General features: G+C 42.9%; 1 protein-coding gene across 5 annotated transcripts; it reads left to right on the top strand.

The window, feature by feature from the left end:
• Positions 1-1,521: 1,521 nt before the first annotated feature.
• On the top strand, positions 1,522-19,284 carry RWDD3 (RWD domain containing 3). 5 transcript variants are annotated; one of them, XM_083743568.1, is made up of 5 exons: positions 1,522-1,777; positions 6,971-7,018; positions 13,929-14,416; positions 16,459-16,556; positions 16,660-19,284. In XM_083743568.1, the coding sequence occupies exons 1-5, from the start codon at positions 1,693-1,695 to the stop codon at positions 16,772-16,774; spliced, it is 834 nt and encodes a 277-aa protein (XP_083599694.1). In that variant the 5' UTR covers positions 1,522-1,692; the 3' UTR covers positions 16,775-19,284. The 5 variants fall into 5 exon arrangements, with proteins under 5 accessions (XP_083599694.1, XP_083599693.1, XP_083599696.1 ...); XM_083743567.1 differs by having other exon boundaries at positions 1,528-1,777; positions 16,441-16,556; positions 16,660-17,114; XM_083743570.1 differs by lacking the exon at positions 6,971-7,018 and having other exon boundaries at positions 1,530-1,777; positions 16,660-17,114.
• Positions 19,285-21,577: the final 2,293 nt, after the last annotated feature.

Genomic DNA, 21,577 nt, shown 5'->3' with positions numbered 1-21,577 from the left:
GTAAGTTTCAGCTAATTTTCACAGACGCCTTTCTGACAGGAGCAAGCAATACTTTGCTGCACTTTTGACAGCCTCTCTTCAACTGTTTCTGGCACCTGCCGCTCATTCCCCTATTAGTTTGTAAATATTTCATACTTACAGGTATGAAATATGTAGACTGCTGAAACATGGCCACACTGCTGTTTTTAATTGTTTTTTTGCCTTAGTGAAGTGAATTTTTTGTGGGCCTGCTGCTTTACGTGCAATTATCTTTGCACAGCAGCAGCAAGGAAACTGGTTTTGTTAAGCACCCTTTCACTTGGGCAGCTGCAGCCATGGTACCTTGGAAAATGCTTGTTTGGATATATTCCCCACCTGACCCTAAGACCTCATGGCCCGCCACAGCGACTATGAAGGCGACGTGGGCCTGTGTATTTTTAAGCACCCACAATAAATTACAAATATGTTTTGAGGGAGCCTCGGGAGAAGGTGCCTCTGGTAGTTCCCTCCTTTGCTGGCGGACCCTGGCTGTGAGCTTATCCTGGCAGGTGGCTGTGTATAACCACCCATTTATTTTCCCACAATGCTCCAGGATGACACTAGCTGAAAGCAGCGGTGGTTGTGAGGATTTTGCGCTGCCTTCAACCGGACTGCCATACAAACAGAAAGTGTGTCCCCCTGCCCACACTCTTGCCAATAAGGCACAATCCTGGGCCCTGCCCTGCCCACATATAAATCATGGGTGCAGCATATCTTGGAGCACCTAATTCCCCATGAACTCTCCTAGCTATGAATAACTTAACAGGAAGCCTTGTCTCTATTTAGCTGACAGAGGCTTTTGGTGGAGACTTTCGAGATACATTCCATATAAGGCTTTTTCTTTTGTAGGTAATTGTTTTGAGCCACCTCACATGATGTTACTACATGGGTTGGGTTGCCCTGTCTATTTTTGCCATGGATTGCTTTTTACATTTTTTTTTAGTTGCCACCTTTTATTTCTCTTTTTATCCAGCCTTTTGTCAAAGGAGCTCAAACAGCTCTTTTCACAACAACCTTGTGAGGTAGCTTAGGCTGATACAAGATGACCGGGCCCAAACACTACACCATTTGAACTCTGTAATGGAGGTGGGGGCAGGATTCGGACTCAGGTCTCACCCTGCTTTACGTGCAGTGCTCTAACCACTATGCCATGCATAGGACTGAACTACTTTTAGCATTTATTGGAATTGTACAAGATTACTTATCTGTGAATTAAAGATTGCCTATTCAACGGCATGCAGTGCTGACAGCGGGCCAGGAAGGTTTCAGATACCTGAGAAGAGTTACAAAGTACTATATAACCATAATTTTCCAATTTGCGCACTTTCAGTTTATGTTGTTTCCCATGCACAGGTTTTGTTTAAAGGTCCTTTGTCTAAAAAAACAATTCTGAAAGCAATCAAACTTCACACTTTAGGAATGCAGAGCCTCTGGCTGTTCTTATTGTTAGATTTACAGTGCTTTTTCCCGAAGAAACGGGCTTCTTTTCATCACAATGTACACAACGTTGGTTATTGAGGTAACCAGGAATCAGCTGTCAGCGCCAGAAGCCGCATCCTTTGCCTTCGCCTTAAGGAGCGAAGGAGGCGGAGCGCCCCCTTGTGGACACGGGACTCCTTTTCAAGCCCGTCCCCGTTTTCAATCCGGGCGGAAGGGGCGGCGCGTCTCTCTGCCATGTCGGACTTGGCTTTAGAGGAGCTCTCTGCGATTGCCGCGATTTACTGCGGGGAAGATGAATGCGAAGTGCTGGAGGTGTCAGGTGACTGTTTCTCAATCCTAGCACCGCTGGCTTAGTGACCCATAACCGGGAGGTTTTGCTGAGAACCTCCTAATCACGACAGATGGGAGCAGCTTTTAGCACACCTGCTTTCAACAACAACAACAACACGGGGAGGGAAAAAGACCCGTTTGAAAAGCAGGGGTTCCCATAAAAATGAGGAGGGGGAAATTCTGTGCGGCTCCTGGAGGGCAGAGAAGAAGCTATGAAGGCCACAAAAGCAGCAAGCGGTAGATGAATTTCAGCTTTATCAGCCCATCAAAATCAGAATTACTTTTGATTCTCATTAGCGAAGATGAACTTCCCCCTTTCAGCAACCCCCTAGTTTCCCCTCCCCTTTGAAATTGTTGCGCAGTTTTTAAGATAACAATAACAATAATAATAATAATAATAATAATGCTTAATCTGTTGTCCAGGTGCCTGCTTCATCAGTTTTTATCCCTACTCTTTCCCTTAAAGAATATCCTTAAGCATCTGCAAAGCGCCATTGTGTGGTTGCTGATTTTTCCTGCTGTTTTGTACTCAGCCATGGATCAAGGGGGAACGGGTTGCATTTGAGAAGGGGGTGAGCATAATTGAGAGAAAACCCTGGCGAGCAGCTTCCTATGTTCCAACAAGCGGGAGATGCAGGCTAGCTTGAGACTTTCTGGCCCATGGTCATCCTGTGAGTTTCATGGCTGAGTTGGGGTTTGAGCCCTGGTCTCCCAGGTCCAAATTCGATAAGTCAAGCTACTGCATTACGGGGCCTAAGTTCTTGAGTGCATGGTGGTTTTTACTGGCATAAATAAGCACCAATGCAAAAAAATAAATAAATCCAGGAGTAGATACACTAGGTAACTCTTGTTCCTGCTTGCTTACGGTTCTTCTTTTTTTAAAGAAAGAATAAAATCAGTGGTTTGATTTCAGCTAGGGCACCTGAAACATTCACGGCCTAGGACCCTCGTACCTACGGGACCGCCTCTCCTGGTATGCCCCACGGAGGACCTAAGGCCCATAAATAACAACACCCTAGTGGTCCCAGGCCCTAAGGAAGTTAGATTGGCTTCAACCAGAGCCAGGGCCTTTTCAACACTGGCTCCGGTCTGGTGGAACGCTCTGTCTCATGAGACCAGGACCCTGCAGGATCTGATTTCTTTCTGCAGGGCCTGTAAGACAGAGTTGTTCCGCCTGGCCTTTGGCTTGGAGCCAATTTGATTCCCTCCCCTTCTTTCTTTTTCCTTTCTCCTCCTGTGATAAGGCTGCATTTTAATATTTTAATGCTTCAACATTTTAATGTTGTATTTTAATCTTGTTTTTAAGTTGTATTCATTCAACTTGTTTTTATTATTGCTTGTTAGCCGCCCTGAGCCCGGCCTTGGCTGGGAAGGGCGGGGTATAAATAAAAATTATTATTATTATTACAAGAACTTTTTTTTCCTGATTCACTGCCACTTTCCTGAATAGGCCCACAAACAAGATGTAGTGCGAAACAGAGGTTCAAAAACAGGCAAAACTAAGTTTGTTGTTTGTTGTGTGTGTTATGTGTGTGCAGGCGCTGCCCTTTGCCTTCAAGTTATGCAGTGTTTCTAAAAACATTTTAAGCAACGTGCTGAGACATTCCCTTGCCTTTCTCTCCCTCCATATAAGTTCCTATTCCTTCTGAGAAACACCCCTTTAAATAACAGACAGCAGCTGCAGAGAAGCAGCAAGTGGACTGACTGCTCATGTAGGCAACATACATGATCCCAGAACTCCAGTTTTCAGAGCCAAGCGGATGTTGCCTTCCTGTGTGTTTTATTGACTGTGAGTGGCTTGATGGTGATATATTTTCGCTTAGATGTGTGCAGTGAGATGTAAGCTGATGCCCACATCCAAAATAAAATACCCGTGAGACTTCTCTTGCATTCCTTTATCTGTACTTTCTTGTACAAAAGGGTGATTGTCCGGGATCAATCGGGTGTTCAGGAAAGATCATTCGCTTTCTGAGTGAGCCCATTAAAAAATGGCGCTGAGCAGCTAACTAACTTGAGCTGTGTACGCACCATACATTTAAAACGCCTTCCCCCAAAATCCTGAGAGCTGTAGTCCCCAGCATCTTTAAACTACAACTTCCAGGATTGTTGTGGGGTTTTTTGCCAGGAAGCGGTGAATGTGCTTTACATGTACGGTGGATACACAGCCCTGTGGATGATATTTGAGAGTCCCTTCCCTCTCTGTCATCCTTTTTCCCCCTCTCCATCAACTGATACCTCCTTCCTTTTATGTCAAGTGGGGGCGGGGGAAGGAAATCCCAATTTCCTACTGGATATGTTTTCTCTCAGGCGTTTTTTGAATCTTAGCATGGGGGGAAAAATTAAAATGATGTAAGTTTTATTTATTTTATTTTTCTCCTCCCAGCTCAAATGTCTGTAAACATGCAAAGGGTTCCCATTCTGTTCCCATCTCTCTTGTAAGCATTGCCCTTGTACCTTGCTTTTCTGTCAACACCTGCTGGCAAGCTGAACCAAACGTTCTCCGCTGCTGCCAGTCGCCTCCGAAGACCCCAAGGCTGCTTTGCACGAGGTTACTGTCGGACTGCTAAACATCACCAATGCACATTAAATATGCATCTGAGTATGTTCCAAAAACAGTTCAGCTGTTTCCCCCACTGCGGTGTGTTACAAATGTGTGGCAATTTCTCTGTTAAAACTCAGCGTCCCCTGCCCGCTCCCCGCAGCACTGTAGCTTTTCAAACAGCGTTCCAGGGGACGTTGAGTTCTGCGAGGCATTTTTGAATGAGATCAGTAATTTTAGGCAGACTTTTCCTTTAAAAAAGAGCTGGCCCATCTTTGCCATCTCTGTCTCCAATGGGCAGCCATAGGAAAGTGTGTTTGGTGGGTGCATTCTGTGCTGGTCTGTGCTTTGCATGAACTGAGCTTAGAAACCTCTGCAACAGACAGAGGGTTCCTTGGGAGAAAAGCGCATATGAAGGAAGGGATCCCTGGAGATCAAAAATTTGAAAACCTCTGCTCTCAGATAACTGAGCCAGATTGGATGCTCATACCTCAAATGGTCATTGGATCAATCCACACAGAACACTTTCACCCATCCCTTCATTCAAACTGTGGTTAAGCCAGGAATCTCCTGATTAACCATAGTTTCCCATTACATCCAGTTTGAGAAACTATGGTTAACTAGAGACTTCCTGGTTTGTTTACTTACACCAAGAAGTGGCTGCACATGCCCTCTAAAGAACTTGTTCATATTTTGACTTAATAAGCCACTATATCACCATCTGAATGTGGCCCATTGTGACAGTTTATTTTTCCTTGCTTCTCCATTACATGCATACCTAAAAGTTACCCTAAATAATTAATCCTAGACTCTCTTATAATTAATGATAGCAAATCCAGCTTGGCTTCTTTTTTCTCCTTGTCAGATTTTTGTTATAAAAAAGTTACACATCTTTACTGTTTCTAACTTTTGACATAGCAGAGAGTCTAATGGGTGTCAATTTTCTGTCACATTTTTTTAAATATATTGTATATATATATATATATATAACACAAATTGTGATGAGTAAATGAATGACACTAGCCAGAATTTGCTTGACTTGCTAAAGGGAATAGAAGAAACTGGAGATTTTTGTTCTGTTTTCCAAGAGTAAGTTCTCCAGGTTTAAAGAGGGGATGGGGAGCTGCCTTTGTCTGGCGGGTTAGATTCTTATCTCTCCTTATCTCCTTATCTCTCCTTGTCAGCCATTTTGACAGGTGATCTGGGCCACAGTGTAGCCATCTCTGCTCAAAGAACAGGAGAAGCTTGCTGTCTTTCTCAAAACGATTGTCATAGGCTGCAAACAAATGCACATTTGATTTATTAACACATTAATCAGTGAAGGTTTTGTTAATCAGGTGTCAAACCCTATCTTTGGTCTGGTAAGAATATATATTTTTAAAACTCTATAAATAACTGTCAAAAGAGGATTCTAAAAATTAGAAGATAATATGTTTTGGGAATGCAGGCAAGACATTTTATTTCCAGAATCAAGCTGGAGATCTTTTGTGCCTCCCAGTTCTGCAAAATGTTCCACTATGAGATATGTATCAGTTTTGCAAAACAAAACTAGTTTTGCTGCTGTGGATCCCAGGAGTGTCTTTGTAGCATCCAAATTAGATTGAATAATTTATGAAAATGCTTGCTGTTAAAATACAAATCGGCTTTAATCTTGCTTACCCATGTTTAGGGTTGGAAAAAAATCCCATATGCCTGATCACTGAGGCACTAGGCCTGGGCGATATATCAATATATCTCCCAGGACTGGTATGAGGAGCGGACCGCGATGTCGGCTTCGCTCAGCGGTATATCACTGGTGAAACCGCCACCGCTCCTGAGTCCCTCTGCTAGTGACTTTCTAAAGTGAGTGCTGCACGAGCATCTAATAATTGTTTGCTAACAGGCATATCTTTCTATCTAGGTTTTCTCTGACTCTTAAGATTGGACCCTGCTATTGCTCGATTGTTTGCTTTTATCTCCATTTTGTATTTTGCACACTGCCTAGATGTTTCAAATATATTCAGCAGTTTGGAAATGCTAATCAACTGAAAACAAATTATGCCCGTTATTAGAGATGGTTGCGTTAAAATCAAGGGACATGAATGGGTCAGAGTAGAGATTTCTTGAGTTTTGGTGGGTATGGGGTGTTCTCCCTCCACTCGGTCTGAGTTTTCTGAAGCTTAGGAGTGACCCGCTCAACATGCAGCAGGCGTTTTATTGAAAATGATGTGTGAATGAATTTAAATCAGCTAATTAACAAAGGTCTGCTTTACTTTTTCTTGTCTGGCCTCAAAGATTAGTGTTGCCGATAGACCGACATAATTTACTTGTTAATCCACTCTCTCGTCCTCCTCTACGGTTTGCTCAGCTATCTTGCCATAAAACATATATTTGTTCATCAAAACTTGGATTTCTGCAGGTAACGCTCAGAAATGCACAATGAGTGGGTGACACAGAAAGCCGGCAAAAAGGGAAAAAAGGAGGGGTAGAGAGGGAGTCCTTTCTAGCTGACACCAAACACAGAAAACAATTTGAAGTATGCCAGCACTAAATTTACTGATGATAAGCATGCAGCTGGGGGAAATGAGTGAGAATGTGCTGGGTTTCGAACTTATTAGCACAATAAATGTCAACAGAATGGTAATTTACTGCTCTCTATTTCAGATAGCACCTCTTGTGAAAGAGTCAGGCAAATAGAAGGTGCTATTACAGGTAGGTAGGGAGACTTATTGTAATCCACCAACTTCAGCTGCCAGCGGCCCTTCTGAGTCAGGGCTGTTATCATGTTCAGCCTGATATGTCAGTATTATTTTGAAATGTGCAAGAAAAATAACCCCAAAGCAAACTCGAGGCACAAAGGGGGCCGGCTGGTTTTGCATTGCAGGCCGGGGCGCATGAGGCAGGACAAGGAAGATAATAAGATAAAGGACATTGGTTTTGGGTTAAAATAGGCCTCCACTTTATTGATTGCAGGTGTAAGTAGGCTTTGGCGAAGGCATTGGGTATGTATCTCCTTTCTTTTTTTTTAATTTGCATTTTATTTATTTGTTAACATTCTTATATTACATCAGTAAATGTTGTCATATTACATTACAGGACTTACCATAATTTCTAACATGTATACAAAAATTATATGCAAATTTTATATACCTAGAAAGAAAATGAAGAAGAAAAAGAACAAAGAGAAAAAACAAAAACAAAGTCATCTCCTCCTAATGGATTAATTGGCCGGGTTGACCCTGGATTTTGGCGTACATTGAATCAATCCTACCAGGAGTGTCATATTGGAAGGTTGCTGTAGCCTAACAGCCCCTGTGTGGGTTCCTGGACATATACACCCCCTCGCGGACCCCTTTAGCGGGGTACCCAAAAGGCTAAGAATCCAGCCCAATGCCTTATCCGCCATCAAGTTATGATTGCTGGCAAAAACCTCCCAACTGGCCCAATTTGCAGGAAAAAATATCCTTCCCTGGCTTCCAATACAGCAACTCTACAATTCTGTGCTTCAGTGAGTATTCCATGTGGACTGCCCTGAAATCTGGACAGGACCAAATCTGATGCTCAGGGCGAAGGATCCAGTGCCAAACCTAAATGGATGGCTCGGGTGGCCTCTTTATATAAGAAATAGGTGGACCTTACCTGGAACCTGGGTCAGTCAGGTCCGCCGCTGCTGCCATGCCTTCCCCCAGCCAACTTGAAACTGGTCTGTTCAAATGGGGGATGCCCTGTCAGTTTGCATTTCTTAGTACAGAAAGTATTGATCTGATGTGTGGAGATCTTTCCTATTCTACTTAGTTCAAGAGTGTTCTGAAGGTTTCTTCCTGCGTGAAAGAAACAGGCAGAAGGTTTCGGAAGTTTGGGTTATTCCTTCTGGGAAGCTGAGTACAGCTGGTTTAAACTGGTTCTGTTATCCTTTCTGTCAAGGTCATGCTGACTATAATAGTCAGGCCAGGAGGATCCTGGGTTTCACACTTTCTCTTTCTGTCACTTTGTTCTCGTGTGGTGTTCTGTTCTGTATGCTATAGTGTTAAGGTTCAGTCTTATTATAAGTTATAAGTAAGTTTAAGTTAAGTCTGCTGCAGCTAGATTGCTTATGGACTGTGCCTATCCTGAATGTATTGGATTTGTGACCATTATGCTCATTTGCCTTCAGTAGCGGTAAAGGTCTGCTGGGTGAAGTACAATTGCCTCTGGTCTATTTTTTGGGAACTCTGCAATGTGTTTAAGTTTCTTCCTCCGCACATGATGTGCCCAGCACTCTGTGCGGCCGTGGGGGGAGGCGCTGACATCTCCCAGTGGCTGCATGGGGTGGGAAAATGGCATCAGCAAGTGAAATGGGAGACTAGGGTTGCAGTTTGATATGCTGTAGGCCAGGGTTGGGAAATCTCTTGACAGCAGTCCAGATCATGAGACCTTGAGGCCTCATGATTTAGACAATGGTAGTCTCTCCAAGATCAAACCGATCCATTCTTAAGGAAATCAGCCCTGAGTGCTCACTCAAAAGGCAGATCCTGAAGCTGAGGCTCCAATACTTTGGTCACCTCATGAGAAGAGAAGACTCCCTGGAAAAGACCCTGGTGCTGGGAAAGATGGAGGGCACAAGGAGAAAGGGACGACAGAGGACGAGATGGTTGGACAGTGTTCTCAAAGCTACCAGCATGAGTTTGACCGGTGGAAGACAGGAGTGCCTTGCGTGCTCTGGTCCATGGGCTTACGATGAATTGGACACGACTAAAGAACAACAACAAAAGTCTCTCCAAGCTGTTTCCCCTTCCTGATGCTGCTCTGTGGTTGGCTTTTCTGTATTTGTCTTTCAGTCAGTGCCTCTGTGTCCCTCTTGTTTCCTTGAGAGTGCCCATGGAAGACAGGAGCAATGTCTTCCTCTTAGGGCAACAGTCTACTGAGAAGGAGACTCCATTTCTCGGCATGCTGTTCATAGTGCTCAGTGTTGTCGGAACCATTTCAGCTCATGTCACTCACTAAACTGTCTTCGTCTGTTGTTTGGCAGAGGGCACTGAAGCTTGCGAAGCCGTGTCAGCCGTGAGGAAGGGGCGGGAGGCAGGAATCAGACATAGCTCCATTGCCCATCCCATGAAGCCAAGGTAGATCTTGGGAGGTAGGGAAGAGACAAGCCACTTCAAAAGAACTCATCTGAAACTTGGGACTGCTTCGCTGCGTCTTTCAGATCTGTCTCTCCCAACCCCTTCAGAATGAATCAAGTTGACATTTTAGCAACATTTTGAAGGAATGGGGTGAAGTGGTTGGAACACATCAAAGAAACGATGTAGTGAAGATCTGAAAAAAGAGCACCTTTCATCTTACACCCTAACTTTTTTCTGTTTTAGTAGAAACAGATGAGATCCTTGTCCCCTCTTAATTTAGCAAAAGGGCCGCTATTGTTTCACGCTGGCTGCATTGCTGTTGGAAAACAGCACAGTACAAAAAAACCACGTGCCGTTCTACTCCTTTTTCCCATTGCCTTTGATTCAGGCGATTAGTCTGATGACAATAATGAAACTCAGCATTTTTATAGCACGTTCCGAGTGTTCAAAGCCTTTCGTGTTGCAGTAATTCTTTCAGCAGCTCTCTAGAAAATAGGGCTGTAATGGCAGCGTTGCCAGTTTAGTGGCTATGGCTGAGGGAAGATTTCAACCGGGAGCTTCCTGGCTCACAGTTTTAGTCATACAGTACCATATACACTTAAAATAGAAGAAAAAATTATGGTACTTTGAGGAACCGCTTGCAGGTCGGTCGTTTCTGTTGGCTTGGAAGTAACGTATTTTCAAGCAAGTTTTGTGCATAACTAGGGTTTCAGTGGATAGTCTGGGATCTTGTGGCCTGGGATCTCTCCGACTTTATTCTGTACTGCCAAAATGCCTGTTGTTATGACAAATGTGGAAGGTGTAAAGCAAAGGTTCATAAATTGCAGGGGTCTCCTATAAAGGGTACTGTGAACTCTAAAGACATAACTTAGCTGGGATAGCTCAGTTAGTAGAGCATGAGACTCTGAATCTCAGAGTCATGGGGTTCGAGCCCCCCATTGGGCAAAAGATTCCTGCATTGCAGGGGGTTGGACTAGACCCTCACAGTCCCCTCCAACTCTTATGATTCTATGATTCTCTAAGAAGAACTGTGCTAGACCATATCCAGAGTTCATCTAGGCCAGTTAGATGGTTCAGAAAGGTCCACAAATAAGTCATGAAGTCAACGGTGCTTCCTTGTAGTATATTTGTACCCATAGCAACTGGTAATCAATTAGGGGTATCCTTTCTCGCAACAGTATTATTCATTTATTTTATTTTATTTTTTTTTAAATATGCTGGTCTACTTCCCAGTTGGGAAACCAGAGTGATACACAATATAATGAAAACCACCAATGCAAAATAGTTTACACCATCATTATCATTACCATCTTTTTTTTTTTTAAAAAAAACACACCCTCACAATCTTCTAATAGCCATTGAAAGACAAATTTGTGGGGCTAGGCTTAAAACCATTCACATTTGGTAGCAGTCAGTTCCATAAGCTGATTATGGGTGTTTGTGTTCTGGCTTGAATCTCTTGCCAGTTAGTTTCATTTGATGACCCCCAAGTGGTCTCTGTCTCTGTCACTCTCGCTCTCTCTCTGGATATTAGAAACTTCATCTTCGTTTATTTTCGCCAGCATCCAGGCCGGTTGGCAGGTGTTGGCTCTGCTTTTGCAAAGGCAAAAATTCAATTCCAAACACCCACACCAAATACCTGGCTTCTGAGGGAGAAAATTGGGGACACTCCCAAAGGGGGAAAACACCTCACCCTCTTGAAGCAGGCGACTAGTTAGGGGATACGTTTTATTTCACTCCTGTCCCAAATCCACAACTCATAAACAGTCAGCCGGTATCTGCCATTTGCCTACCCTTGGTTGTGTTTCATGGCTGGAAACTGGCTCTTATATAAATATAATATCAGATAATTCTCCATCAAACCAAACCTTACAATCTTCTAAGTGAGAGTCATTTTAATTGATTTTTCGTTGTCTCCTGAAAATCTGTCTTCCTGTAATGTCTGAACACTAGGTGTAAGTTTTTCTTCTTCTGTGGGACTGGGTTTTATCTTGCCAAAGACTTGTGAACTTTCCCCCTTTCTGAAGCATTAACAAGAATTGTGCAGCATTTGACAACGTTTAAAGCAAAAATTAAACGTTATTGTAAAGCCACCATTTTTGCTCAAACTGCAAGTTAATGTTAAGCATGCACTTGAAATTGCCCTCTTACCATTCTTTTTTTGTTTTGCAGAAAGCAACTTCAGGCAACAGTAATCTAGATATAGGGAGATTAATACCCCCAACATAGGAAGTTGGGGGTATTAATCCTTCTTTCTCTGCACTGTTTTCTCTTGAAAAATCGTCCTGCCCTATCTGTGCCATGAGGGTCTATTTGCTGTAAATATTGTAGTTTGACACTTAAGCAACATGACTTTACTTGCATGAGAAAAAAAAATCAAAGTCTTGCTAATTCACCCTCAAAGAGTCCTGGTTTATCTTAACTAATAGTTCTTGATTAGATGGAATCCATATTTGTATTCCCAAGACTTATATTGAATTTCACCAACACTTCAACAGACCCTTCCACATTGCTTTCCATTCAAGATCTATTGCTATGAATTCAGGTCTTGGATTAAATTCTTACAGGTGTGTTAAAGCATTAATCTCTTCTTTAATTCCTAAACTAAAATGCTTAGGGTAACAATTGGCTGTACGACTTCCCTGTTAAGCACAAAGGACAGAGAAGTATCAAAGGCAGAATTCAGGAACCTTAGTAAGCGTAATATCATTTAGACACTCTTTTCCCCCTTTCCTTTCTTAAAGCTGTTTTGAGCACTCTCCAGTGTGACTTGAAAATGATAGGCTTGGCCTGATTACTGATTTTCCTTCGCCTATTTTGGGAAGTAGCCTAGCCAATTCATAATTCACATAACAACATGCCACAATACTTTACCATTTATATATTGGTTTTTGAATGTCCAAAATGCTTCACTTAATGTTTTATTTACATAACTTATAACTTGTATCTTCAGCATATTTCAGGTTGGGAAACCATGCTAAGAAATATTTGTTTTATTTGTTCCATTTATATATCATCTTTTCCTGCAAGGAGCTGAAGGCAATACAGTGGTACCTCGGGTTACATACGCTTTAGGTTACATACGCTTCAGGTTACAGATTCCGCTAACCCAGAAATAGGACCTCGGATAAAGAACTTTGCTTCAGGATGAGAACAGAAATCGTGCTCCGGCGGCACTGTGGTAGCGGGAGGCCCCATTAGCTAAAGTGGTGCTTCAGGTTAAGATCAGTTTCAGGTTAAGAACGGACCTCCAGAATGAATTAAGTACTTAACCCGAGGTACCACTGTACTCATGGTTCTCCCTTCCCCATTTTAGAGACAGTGATTGGCCCAAGGGCACTCAGTGAACTTCATAGCCAAGTGGGGGTTTGAACCCTGCTCTCCCAGGTTACACCACCCAACAAATTCATGGTGGATGCAATATCTTAGTTTCTCAAAAACAGCTCAGTGTGCAATCTCATACTTGTTTTGTTGTTTTTGTTTTAACTATCTATTTGTGCCTTTGCCTTGTATTTTTATCCTGTGAACCTTAAGATCTTATGATGAAGGGCGGTATTGTCAGTCTAATAAATAAAATAAGTAATGGAAACGAAGAAGTAAATCCTATTGATTTAATATGGATTACTCCCAGGTAAGTAGATGCTGGATTACAATCTTAGTATTTTAGCCACTGCATCAAGGGTGGTAAACCTCAGGCCCAGGATCTAAATGTGGCCCTCCAGGCCATTTTACCTGGCCCTCAGGCTTCTACCCAAATCCTTCCCTCTCAGGTTGCACTGCTAACTGGCCCTGATATTTCCGCTGGTGATATTTCCTGGTTGGACTATGTTCATGAACCGGGATTATATATTCATGAACTGGGATTATTCGAGTGGTATCTGACCACATCTACTTTAGCTGTACAAGGTTGTCCACAAATGAATGTGACCCTCAGGCGGAAGCAGGTTATCCACCTTTGTGCTGCATGGTACACTTCACATTTGATGTGTGGATTTTGTACTTGGTGGCGCTGTGGGTTAAACCGCAGTGCCTAGGACTTGCAGATCAGAAGGTCAGCGGTTTGAATCACCGCTACGGGGTGAGCTCCTGTTGCTCGGTCCCTGCTCCTACCAACCTAGCAGTTCGAAAGCACGTCAAAGTGTAAGTAGATAAATAGGTACCGCTCTGGCGGGAAGGTAAACGGCGTTTCTGTGCGCTGCTCTGGTTTGCCAGAAGTGGCTTAGACATGCTGGCCACATGACCCGGAAGCTGTACGCTGGCTCCCTTGGCCGCAACCCCAGAGTCACCCACGATTGGACCTAATGGTCAGGGGTCCCTTTACCTTTATCCCTCTGCAGTACAGAAATAATCTCACACCAGACATTTTATAGTTATATGAAATATTAATAGATCATTCAGGTTCCCCCCGCCCCCGAGAGTGAGTAAAGCTTTTTTCTGAGGGTAAAAACAAACCAACAAACAACTGTTGCAAATATGTTAATTGACTCTCAGTTGATCATTGCTTTTGGCTGCTTTTTCAGAGACGGAAGGAATCTCGTTTAGGATTCAGACCAGCGCAAAAGGACCTTTGGGCACAGATATATTATTGAAGCTGTTGTTTCATTTGCCGATTGGTTACCCATCAAGCCTGCCGAATATCTCTGTTAGCTCTGAGCAGCTTACAAGGACGCAGTGTGCGTCCGTGAAAGGGAGATTACTCGAGGAAGCAAAGAGGCATTTTTCACAGCCCATGGTACATGAGTTGATTCTCTGGATACAGCAGAATCTTAAGCATGCTGTCGAGCAAGCTGAAACCTCAGTCTGCGGCGGGGAAAGTACTCTATCAACAGACGGACCTGAGGAGGATGGTGTCTGGATTGCCCTTCTGCGTTTAGATCATATGAGAGCGAAGGGAAAATATGTCAAAACAGTGGAAAAATGGTGTGCAGATCTAAAGCTGACTGGAAGACTGATGTTCATGGGCAAGATGATTCTGATTCTTCTTCAAGGAGACAGAGCGAGCATTAAGGTGCAGACATTGCTCTGATTTGCCGGTTCGGTTGCTGATAGCTCAGAGAACTATGTCAGTTCAAATACATTCAGGTTTTTTTTGTATGTTTGTTAGACGTTTTGTGAAACTGGTTGTTTTATTAACAGCAATGTCTTTTTAAAGTTTAAGCTCTGTGTCCCGCCCCACGCCACCCCGCGTGCACTTTGTATTTAGAGCAGGGTTTCCCGAACTTGTGTCTCCCGCTGTTTTTGGACTACAACTCCCATCATCCGTAGCTAGCAGGACCAGTCGTCAGGGATAATGGGAATCGTAGTCCACAACTATCTGGAAACCCAGGTTTGGGGAATCCTGATTTATAACTAGATTTAGCATTGGGTTAAGAGGGTCTGGTCAGCTGCTAACCTCAACAGGGGGCTTATTTCTGAATTGAAGAAGAGCCAGCAATATTAGCTCTACCCATTGACCCCCCCCCCCGGGCAAAGGGATCTTTTAATCCTCATTTCTCCAGAGGAAACAGCAACACTGGGTTAGCCAAGAGCTGTATCTCGGCTGGCATTTGCTTGCATTTTCCTAACACATGGAAGAAATCGGCTGAAGTCCATGTTGGGAAAACTTTGTGCCAAACTTCTGTGGCAATTTACACAGGATCTTTGCTTGGGAGGAAAAAAGCTGGTTTTCAGACAGGAAGCTGGTGGGAGTCTGAGGCCTACTGTGGCCTATTCATATTCTGGGAACAGATGGAACCAAATGCTAACCAAACAGACTTCTGGTAAATAGTGACCGTTGTACTGCCACATCCCTCAAAGACTAATGCATGTGATTATGGCTGTACTATGGAGAATATGGTGTTCTGTCTTCTTGCAACAAGATTCTTCATAGTCAGTGTAGCAGAATTGTAGTGGAAGCCTGGTTTCTAAGATAGATTACATAATTTGGATTAGGACCAGCCAACTGCAAACCTAGACATAACTAGGATTTTTTTTTTTTAAAGGGATAAGTACATGTAACATAACCATAGAGGTAGGAAGGTTGAATGACCCTGTAGACTACTCATAAATGTTTGCTCTTTCAAAATGTAACTTCCTATATGTCTTATTCATTTAGGGATTTCTATACCACCATTTAGGGACATGGGTGGCGCTGTGGGTTAAACCACAGAGCCTAGGACTTGCCGATCTGAAGGTCGGTGGTTCAAATCCCCGCGACGGGGTGAGCTCCCGTTGTTCGGTCCCTGCTCCTGCCAACCTAGCAGTTCGAAAGCATGTCAAAGTGCAAGTAGATGAATAGGTACCGCTCCGGCGGGAAGGTAAAACGGCGGGAAGGCGTTTCCGTGCGCTGCTCTGGTTCGCCAGAAGCGGCTTAGTCATGCTGGCCACATGACCCAGAAGCTGTACACCGGCTCCCTCGTCCAGTAAAGCGAGATGAGCGCTGCAACCCCAGAGTTGGTCACGACTGGACCTAATGGTCAGGGGTCCCTTTACCTTTACCTTTACCTTTATACCACCATTTACCAAATGGTCACAGGTTGGTTTGTAAGTTATGAAGATTGTAAGTGCAGAATGTGAAACACTAAAACAGCAAACTAAAATAATAGCAACAATGGGTTGTTATCCAAAGTAGCGCTAATTACATCCCTGATGGTTTTAAGAAGTTTGTGGGTAGGTCCAGTTAAGAACACTGGAAGACTTGGTGCATCAAATAATAATAATAATAATAATAATAATAATAATAATAATAATAATAGGCCAGCACAACTGAAGCATGTCACCAGCGTTCCCTCATGTATCCCATCATGGGTGTATATTTTCCATGCTTTACATGGAAACACAAGTGTAATGCTGGTCTTGCAACTTCAAACTTCACCTGGTCTTTCACCTTTAGTCTTAAGAACCTTGAGATTTTGACCAGGGCAATGCTAAGGACGGGCCTCCTTCCCCTTTTTATTTTTATTTTTCAGCAATAAAGTTTAATCAACAGGCTCTTACAGTTGACGTTTCATGTTCTGATGTTGTGTGGGTTTTTTGTGTGTGTGTGTGATTTAGGAATATCTTCTTCTTCAGAAAACCAGCAAGGTGGATGTGGATTCGAGCGGAAAGAAGTGTAAAGAGAAAATGATTAGCGTTCTTTCAGAAACAAAAGCCCAGGCAGCACACAGAAGGTATAATTTAGCACTGTTTCGGCTAGAAAAGCAGCTTTGAATTGATAATTACATTCTGACACGGAAGCAGGCATATTCATGAAGTCTTTCTTGTACAACATAGGTTTCAGGCATTTGAAGTCAAAGAGTACTCAACGCTGGGTGAGCTGCAAAATGAATTCAAGGCTGCGGGCCTGGCAGAACTGTTCAGTGAGTTTGTGCTGGCTCGCTTGAAGTAATTCTGAAGCAGACACATGTGGCTGAGACTAAAACTGTCATTGAACGTATCAAATGGATGCCGAGAGAAGGTAAAATGAAAGGTTTTGGTGGAGGACAGCTCTGAAGTCTCTCTTGCAAAATGTCAGGAAAAAGCTGTCTCCTTGGGAAGTTCTCCTCACACTCAGAACGGGTGATGTTTTTGATTGTGACAACTCTTTGCTAGAACACTTTGCGTATTAATGATATTTAAGAACTGTAGGTCAGATGGGAAGCATGGGCGGCACAGAAATCACCCTATTCTTTGGGATCAGGGTAGATTGTTCCTCCTTTCTCCTATAATTAAATGATCTTTTAGAATAATTTGTTTCCAGTGTGACAGTTTTTGGGTATGTTTATGTTACTTGGAAAGCTGTACAAGAACCACCCCCCTTTCTTTCCACCATATTTTAAATGAACTTTGTTGGGAATAAAGAAAAATGGCAATTGTTTATACCTCATCTCTAGCCTGCTTTTCTGCTCTAGGAGTTCCCAAAGCAGGTTAGGCTGCAGCCCTGTGCACAAACTCCTGGAAATAAGTCGGACTGAACTCAACAGGACGTTTTTTCTGAATAGACATGTGTAGGATAGCACTGTTAATTTGTGAATAAGATGTTACGTATCTAAGACAGCAGCCGTTTTAAGTTTTATTTGCTCTTGTTTAGATTTGGAGAAATGAGGGAAAATAACTTCGCAGAGATGACTTCTTGGACGAAGCCTTTCACGCTCATGTTTTCATCTACCACCATTTTAATTTTGATTTTTTTTTTTAATAAGCCTGTATTTCCCCAACAACTTATTAGCTCAGAGGTGGGGAACCTGTAGCCCTCTGAATGTTGTTGGACTCCAACTCCCATGAGTCCTCTGATCAGCAGACAGGGATGCTAGGAGTTGTAGTCTTGCATTCTCTGGAGGGCCATTTTATAGCTAGTCAGAGCCTTATAGATGACTGTGGCATTCCTATGTCAGATGTATCACCACCTCCCACAACATCTGGAAGGCTACACATTGACTTCCTTTCTCTAGAAACATGCATCTGGCTGTGGGTAGCCCTTAACAAATTGGGGTGCATCTCTCCCCCACCCTCTGCTTTCGTGATACAGAACGGTGCTCAAACACATACAGAAGGTGGTTGACCTTCTTTGGAGTTCATCAAGCTGTAATGAGCTTTGTGATTTTTTTTCTTCATTTCAAAGCATATGGTTGATGTCATTTCAATCCACACTTGCTTATTTACTGCGACAATAGTAAAAAAGAGAGGGGGGAAAAGAATGGGAGGGGGGAACCTCTTTCAGTTTTCTGTGGCAGATACTTAAGCATTTCATCTACAGATGAAATGGGTTTGAAATGGCTCTTCAACATCAGATTTATAGCTCGTGTGTTTCAGATGGCAGCATCTGCCTTTGTGACATTTAGGAAAGAACCATAAAACATGGATGTTTAAAAGAAAGAGGGGTTGAACATAGCACAACCTTGGCTGGTTCAGACCAAGGCAGTGTTTCTAAAACCTTTGATACAAGGGGCCCATTACACCTCTGACTATGTGGTATGCTTCGCCTTCACACTTTAGCTGCTATCCTAATACTTTCATCCCTCCATCTCTCTGGTCTCATCTAAAACCCATTATCAGCCAGTACAAGTTAAATGTATCTAAGGCTTTTAAAAGATGTCCTTTCAAGAGATACCATGAAGGTGCCACTGTAATTGCAGGTGAGATGTCTGGTACATGACACCAGTTGAAGATGTGCGAGGGAATCTTTGACCCTCCGGGTATTGTTGAATGACAACTTCCATCATCCTTGGCCAGGCATGATGGCGCTGATAGGAGTTGAAGTTCGGCAACATTGGAGGGCTGCGGGTTCCCCGTACCTGGTCCAAGGAACTACTTTTCATCCCCAATGTTTCCAGATGAAGAACTGTGAGGGGAGAGAGACTTTCTTCTGGCCATCAGGCAATGGCTTTTTCCACTCACTTTGCCCCACCCTCTAGCCCTAGGAACCCTTCTTCCCAGACCATGACTTTGAGAGCAGCAGAAGCTGCTGGGAAGAGAGGAGAGGAGTTCAGGAATATTCCATTTTAAAAAATATATAAATTGTGCACCCTTGTTTCTTAACTTGGCCCTTTTACATGGGTTTGTATGGTTTTTTTGGTATTTTATTCATTGTGACTTGCTGTTATTTTTATTGATTACAGTTTAGGAATTCTTTATTGTAAATGGTTAAATGTAAACTGTTTAATTATTATTTGCTGATATTTTATTATACTGTTTACTATTCTAATGGATTATTGACTATTGCTTTATTTTATATAAGTTGATTATTCTAAAGATGTTTTCGTTATGACTTTTTTTTGTATGGGATTAGATTGTTATTAGGTGTGCGATCTTTGCTGTCAATTTGGTTGTTCCTTCACCTTGTCACCTGCCTTTCGTATAGTAATATAGAAAGGCGGTATGCAAATTCAAAGTGAAATGAAATTAAATGTTGCCAAACGAGCTGCTTCTGTGCTCCACGTGAATCAAGCCCTTTTATTTACGTACACCTATGTGATCTACCTCTTTCCATGGCAAACTCTTCTAACAATACTGTTTAACCAGTGTACAATTTGTTTGCTCCATGGTGATAGTGAGCTTTAACATGGGTGATGCCTAAACACTGTTATCATTGTTCCACTACATCGCTAGTAGTAAGAGGCAATATCTGTCAGTGCCATCTCTCCAACCTAGTGAATTCAGCATTTGGTGGCGGCTAGGGAACATAGTCAATGCTTTAATCATCATTCCTCCCCGCCATGTTTTGCTATAAACACAGTGTGCATGTGAGTTCATTCTTTCTCTCTCACACAGTTATGCACGTGCTACAAATTCAGGGACAACACATGCAACCATTTGGTGTATCTAGGGAAATGTGTCCTTGCAATTCTCTGACGAAGCTCTTGACTAGTGGCAGGTTCCTGCACTGTTATTTCAGGCTTATTGAGTGGAAGTCATGATGATTAAACCTATTTAGCTTTGCAGTGTTCACATTCTGCCTATTTTAATAAGCATCCTTATGGTCATAAAGCTTTTGCGCATACATGCATGTGGGTCCACAGACGCTGCACAGTTCGTTACTTTACTAGACAGAGGTTGTCGCCTCCCACTTATGTTTGTTCCATATGTGCAGATGTTATTGCAAAGTTTGTGGGTTTACGAAAAGAACCCGAAGAAGCTAGCATTGAGTGACTTCCATGGCCACTCGTGCCGGGAAATATCCTGTGGCAGAATGGATTGCTCAGATCCTTGCTCCGAAAACTTTGCTGTCACATTTCAGGAAAGCTTTAGCCTCTGCGAAAAGCTGACAATGACCCAAGTCCGCTCATTCAAATGCTTTGCATTAAAAGCAGCAATTGCATATGGTAGTTAAAAGAAAAATATAAACTCTGTTGCCAAAGCTGATGATATAGTAAGTCACCTAGGCAGCGCTGAAGCCTCATTCATATTCAAACTCTATCGCTATAAATGGTGTTCTTGATGGTGATCCTTGCTGACTTGCTCTATTATTAAGGCTGGAGATGGAAATGCAGCTTAAACTCTTCAGCACATTTGGTGCAGCATTTGTACATTCAGAAATGAGCCACAATGCAATGATCCTGGGATCCTGTTGCAACCACCTTAAAACATCTCCTCATTCACCAGGCAAGAAGGGTTGATTACCTGTTCAACAGAGCTTGATTATCTGTCAGGTCCAGAGATAATAACAGATGCTTTGTGCATCGATCTTCTATCACCTGCTTAATTTGTTACTCACTGTTCTTAAATTGTCTAAATCGACATATCAGTTCAGCATAAGAAATGACTTGAGTTTTTCTGCTTAATTTGACATACTTTAAAAGAACATGCTGCTGCACAGGCACCTGGAGAACATCAAAGTAGACGTCAACCTGATTCCATCAAAGCAAATACTCTTGCTTCCTCATCTATCAGCCATTGACAGTAAAGAGCATGCCGGTATCTTGCGTTCAGGCAAGTAACTGGCATCTTTAAGGGGGTGGTGGTCCCCTGTTGAAGGCTAATTTGCATGTGATACAGGCATCTTCCTAAAAGAAGAGTTTGGATTTGATATCCCGCTTTATCACTGCGCTAAGGAGTCTCAAAGTGGCTAACAATCTCCTTTCCCTTCCTCCCCCACAACAAACAGCGCGGAAGCGAACCCGGTTCACCAGATTACGAGTCCACTGCTCTTAACCACTACACCACACTGGAGAAATGGGTATGGTCCATTGGCATCATGGGGCAGAAGAACTGAGAAACAATGTACCAAGGTATCAAGCATTTCTTACCCAAATTGAGCAGATGGAAAGGGCCAGTTTCCCATCTTCCTTCACCATTAGCCAAGTTGCCTGAGGTTTATGGGAGTTATAGTTCAAAATGTTTGGAGGGCACCAATTCCAGGAAGGCTGGTGTAGGCTACTTTTTCGTTTTGAAAGGTAGGAGGAAGCAGTTGGTGTTAGGCGCAGCTTATTATCAATGCCCCAGTGAAACCTGTGTGGGAGAAGACGAAGGTGATTGTTTGGAAGACAGGAAGAAGTTGTGTGGATTCCAGATGTATGAGGTAAACTGCACCTCAGTTTTTAAAGGGCTCCCTAATTTAGTCCTGAATGGTGCTTGGGTAACAGTGTTATCAGTTTGTAGGGCTAGGATTCAATGGGATGGTGAAACTGCAATGGAAGCTTTGTGGTTTTTTTTAAAAAATGGATATACTGATAGAGAATATGCCAGTGAAGTGCTTAGTCATAGATTATACCCC

The sequence above is a fragment of the Podarcis gaigeae genome (assembly GCF_964106915.1).
Source record: "Podarcis gaigeae genome assembly, chromosome: 6".
Classification (NCBI taxonomy): domain Eukaryota; kingdom Metazoa; phylum Chordata; class Lepidosauria; order Squamata; family Lacertidae; genus Podarcis; species Podarcis gaigeae.
This window is presented reverse-complemented; position numbering and strand designations above follow the sequence as displayed.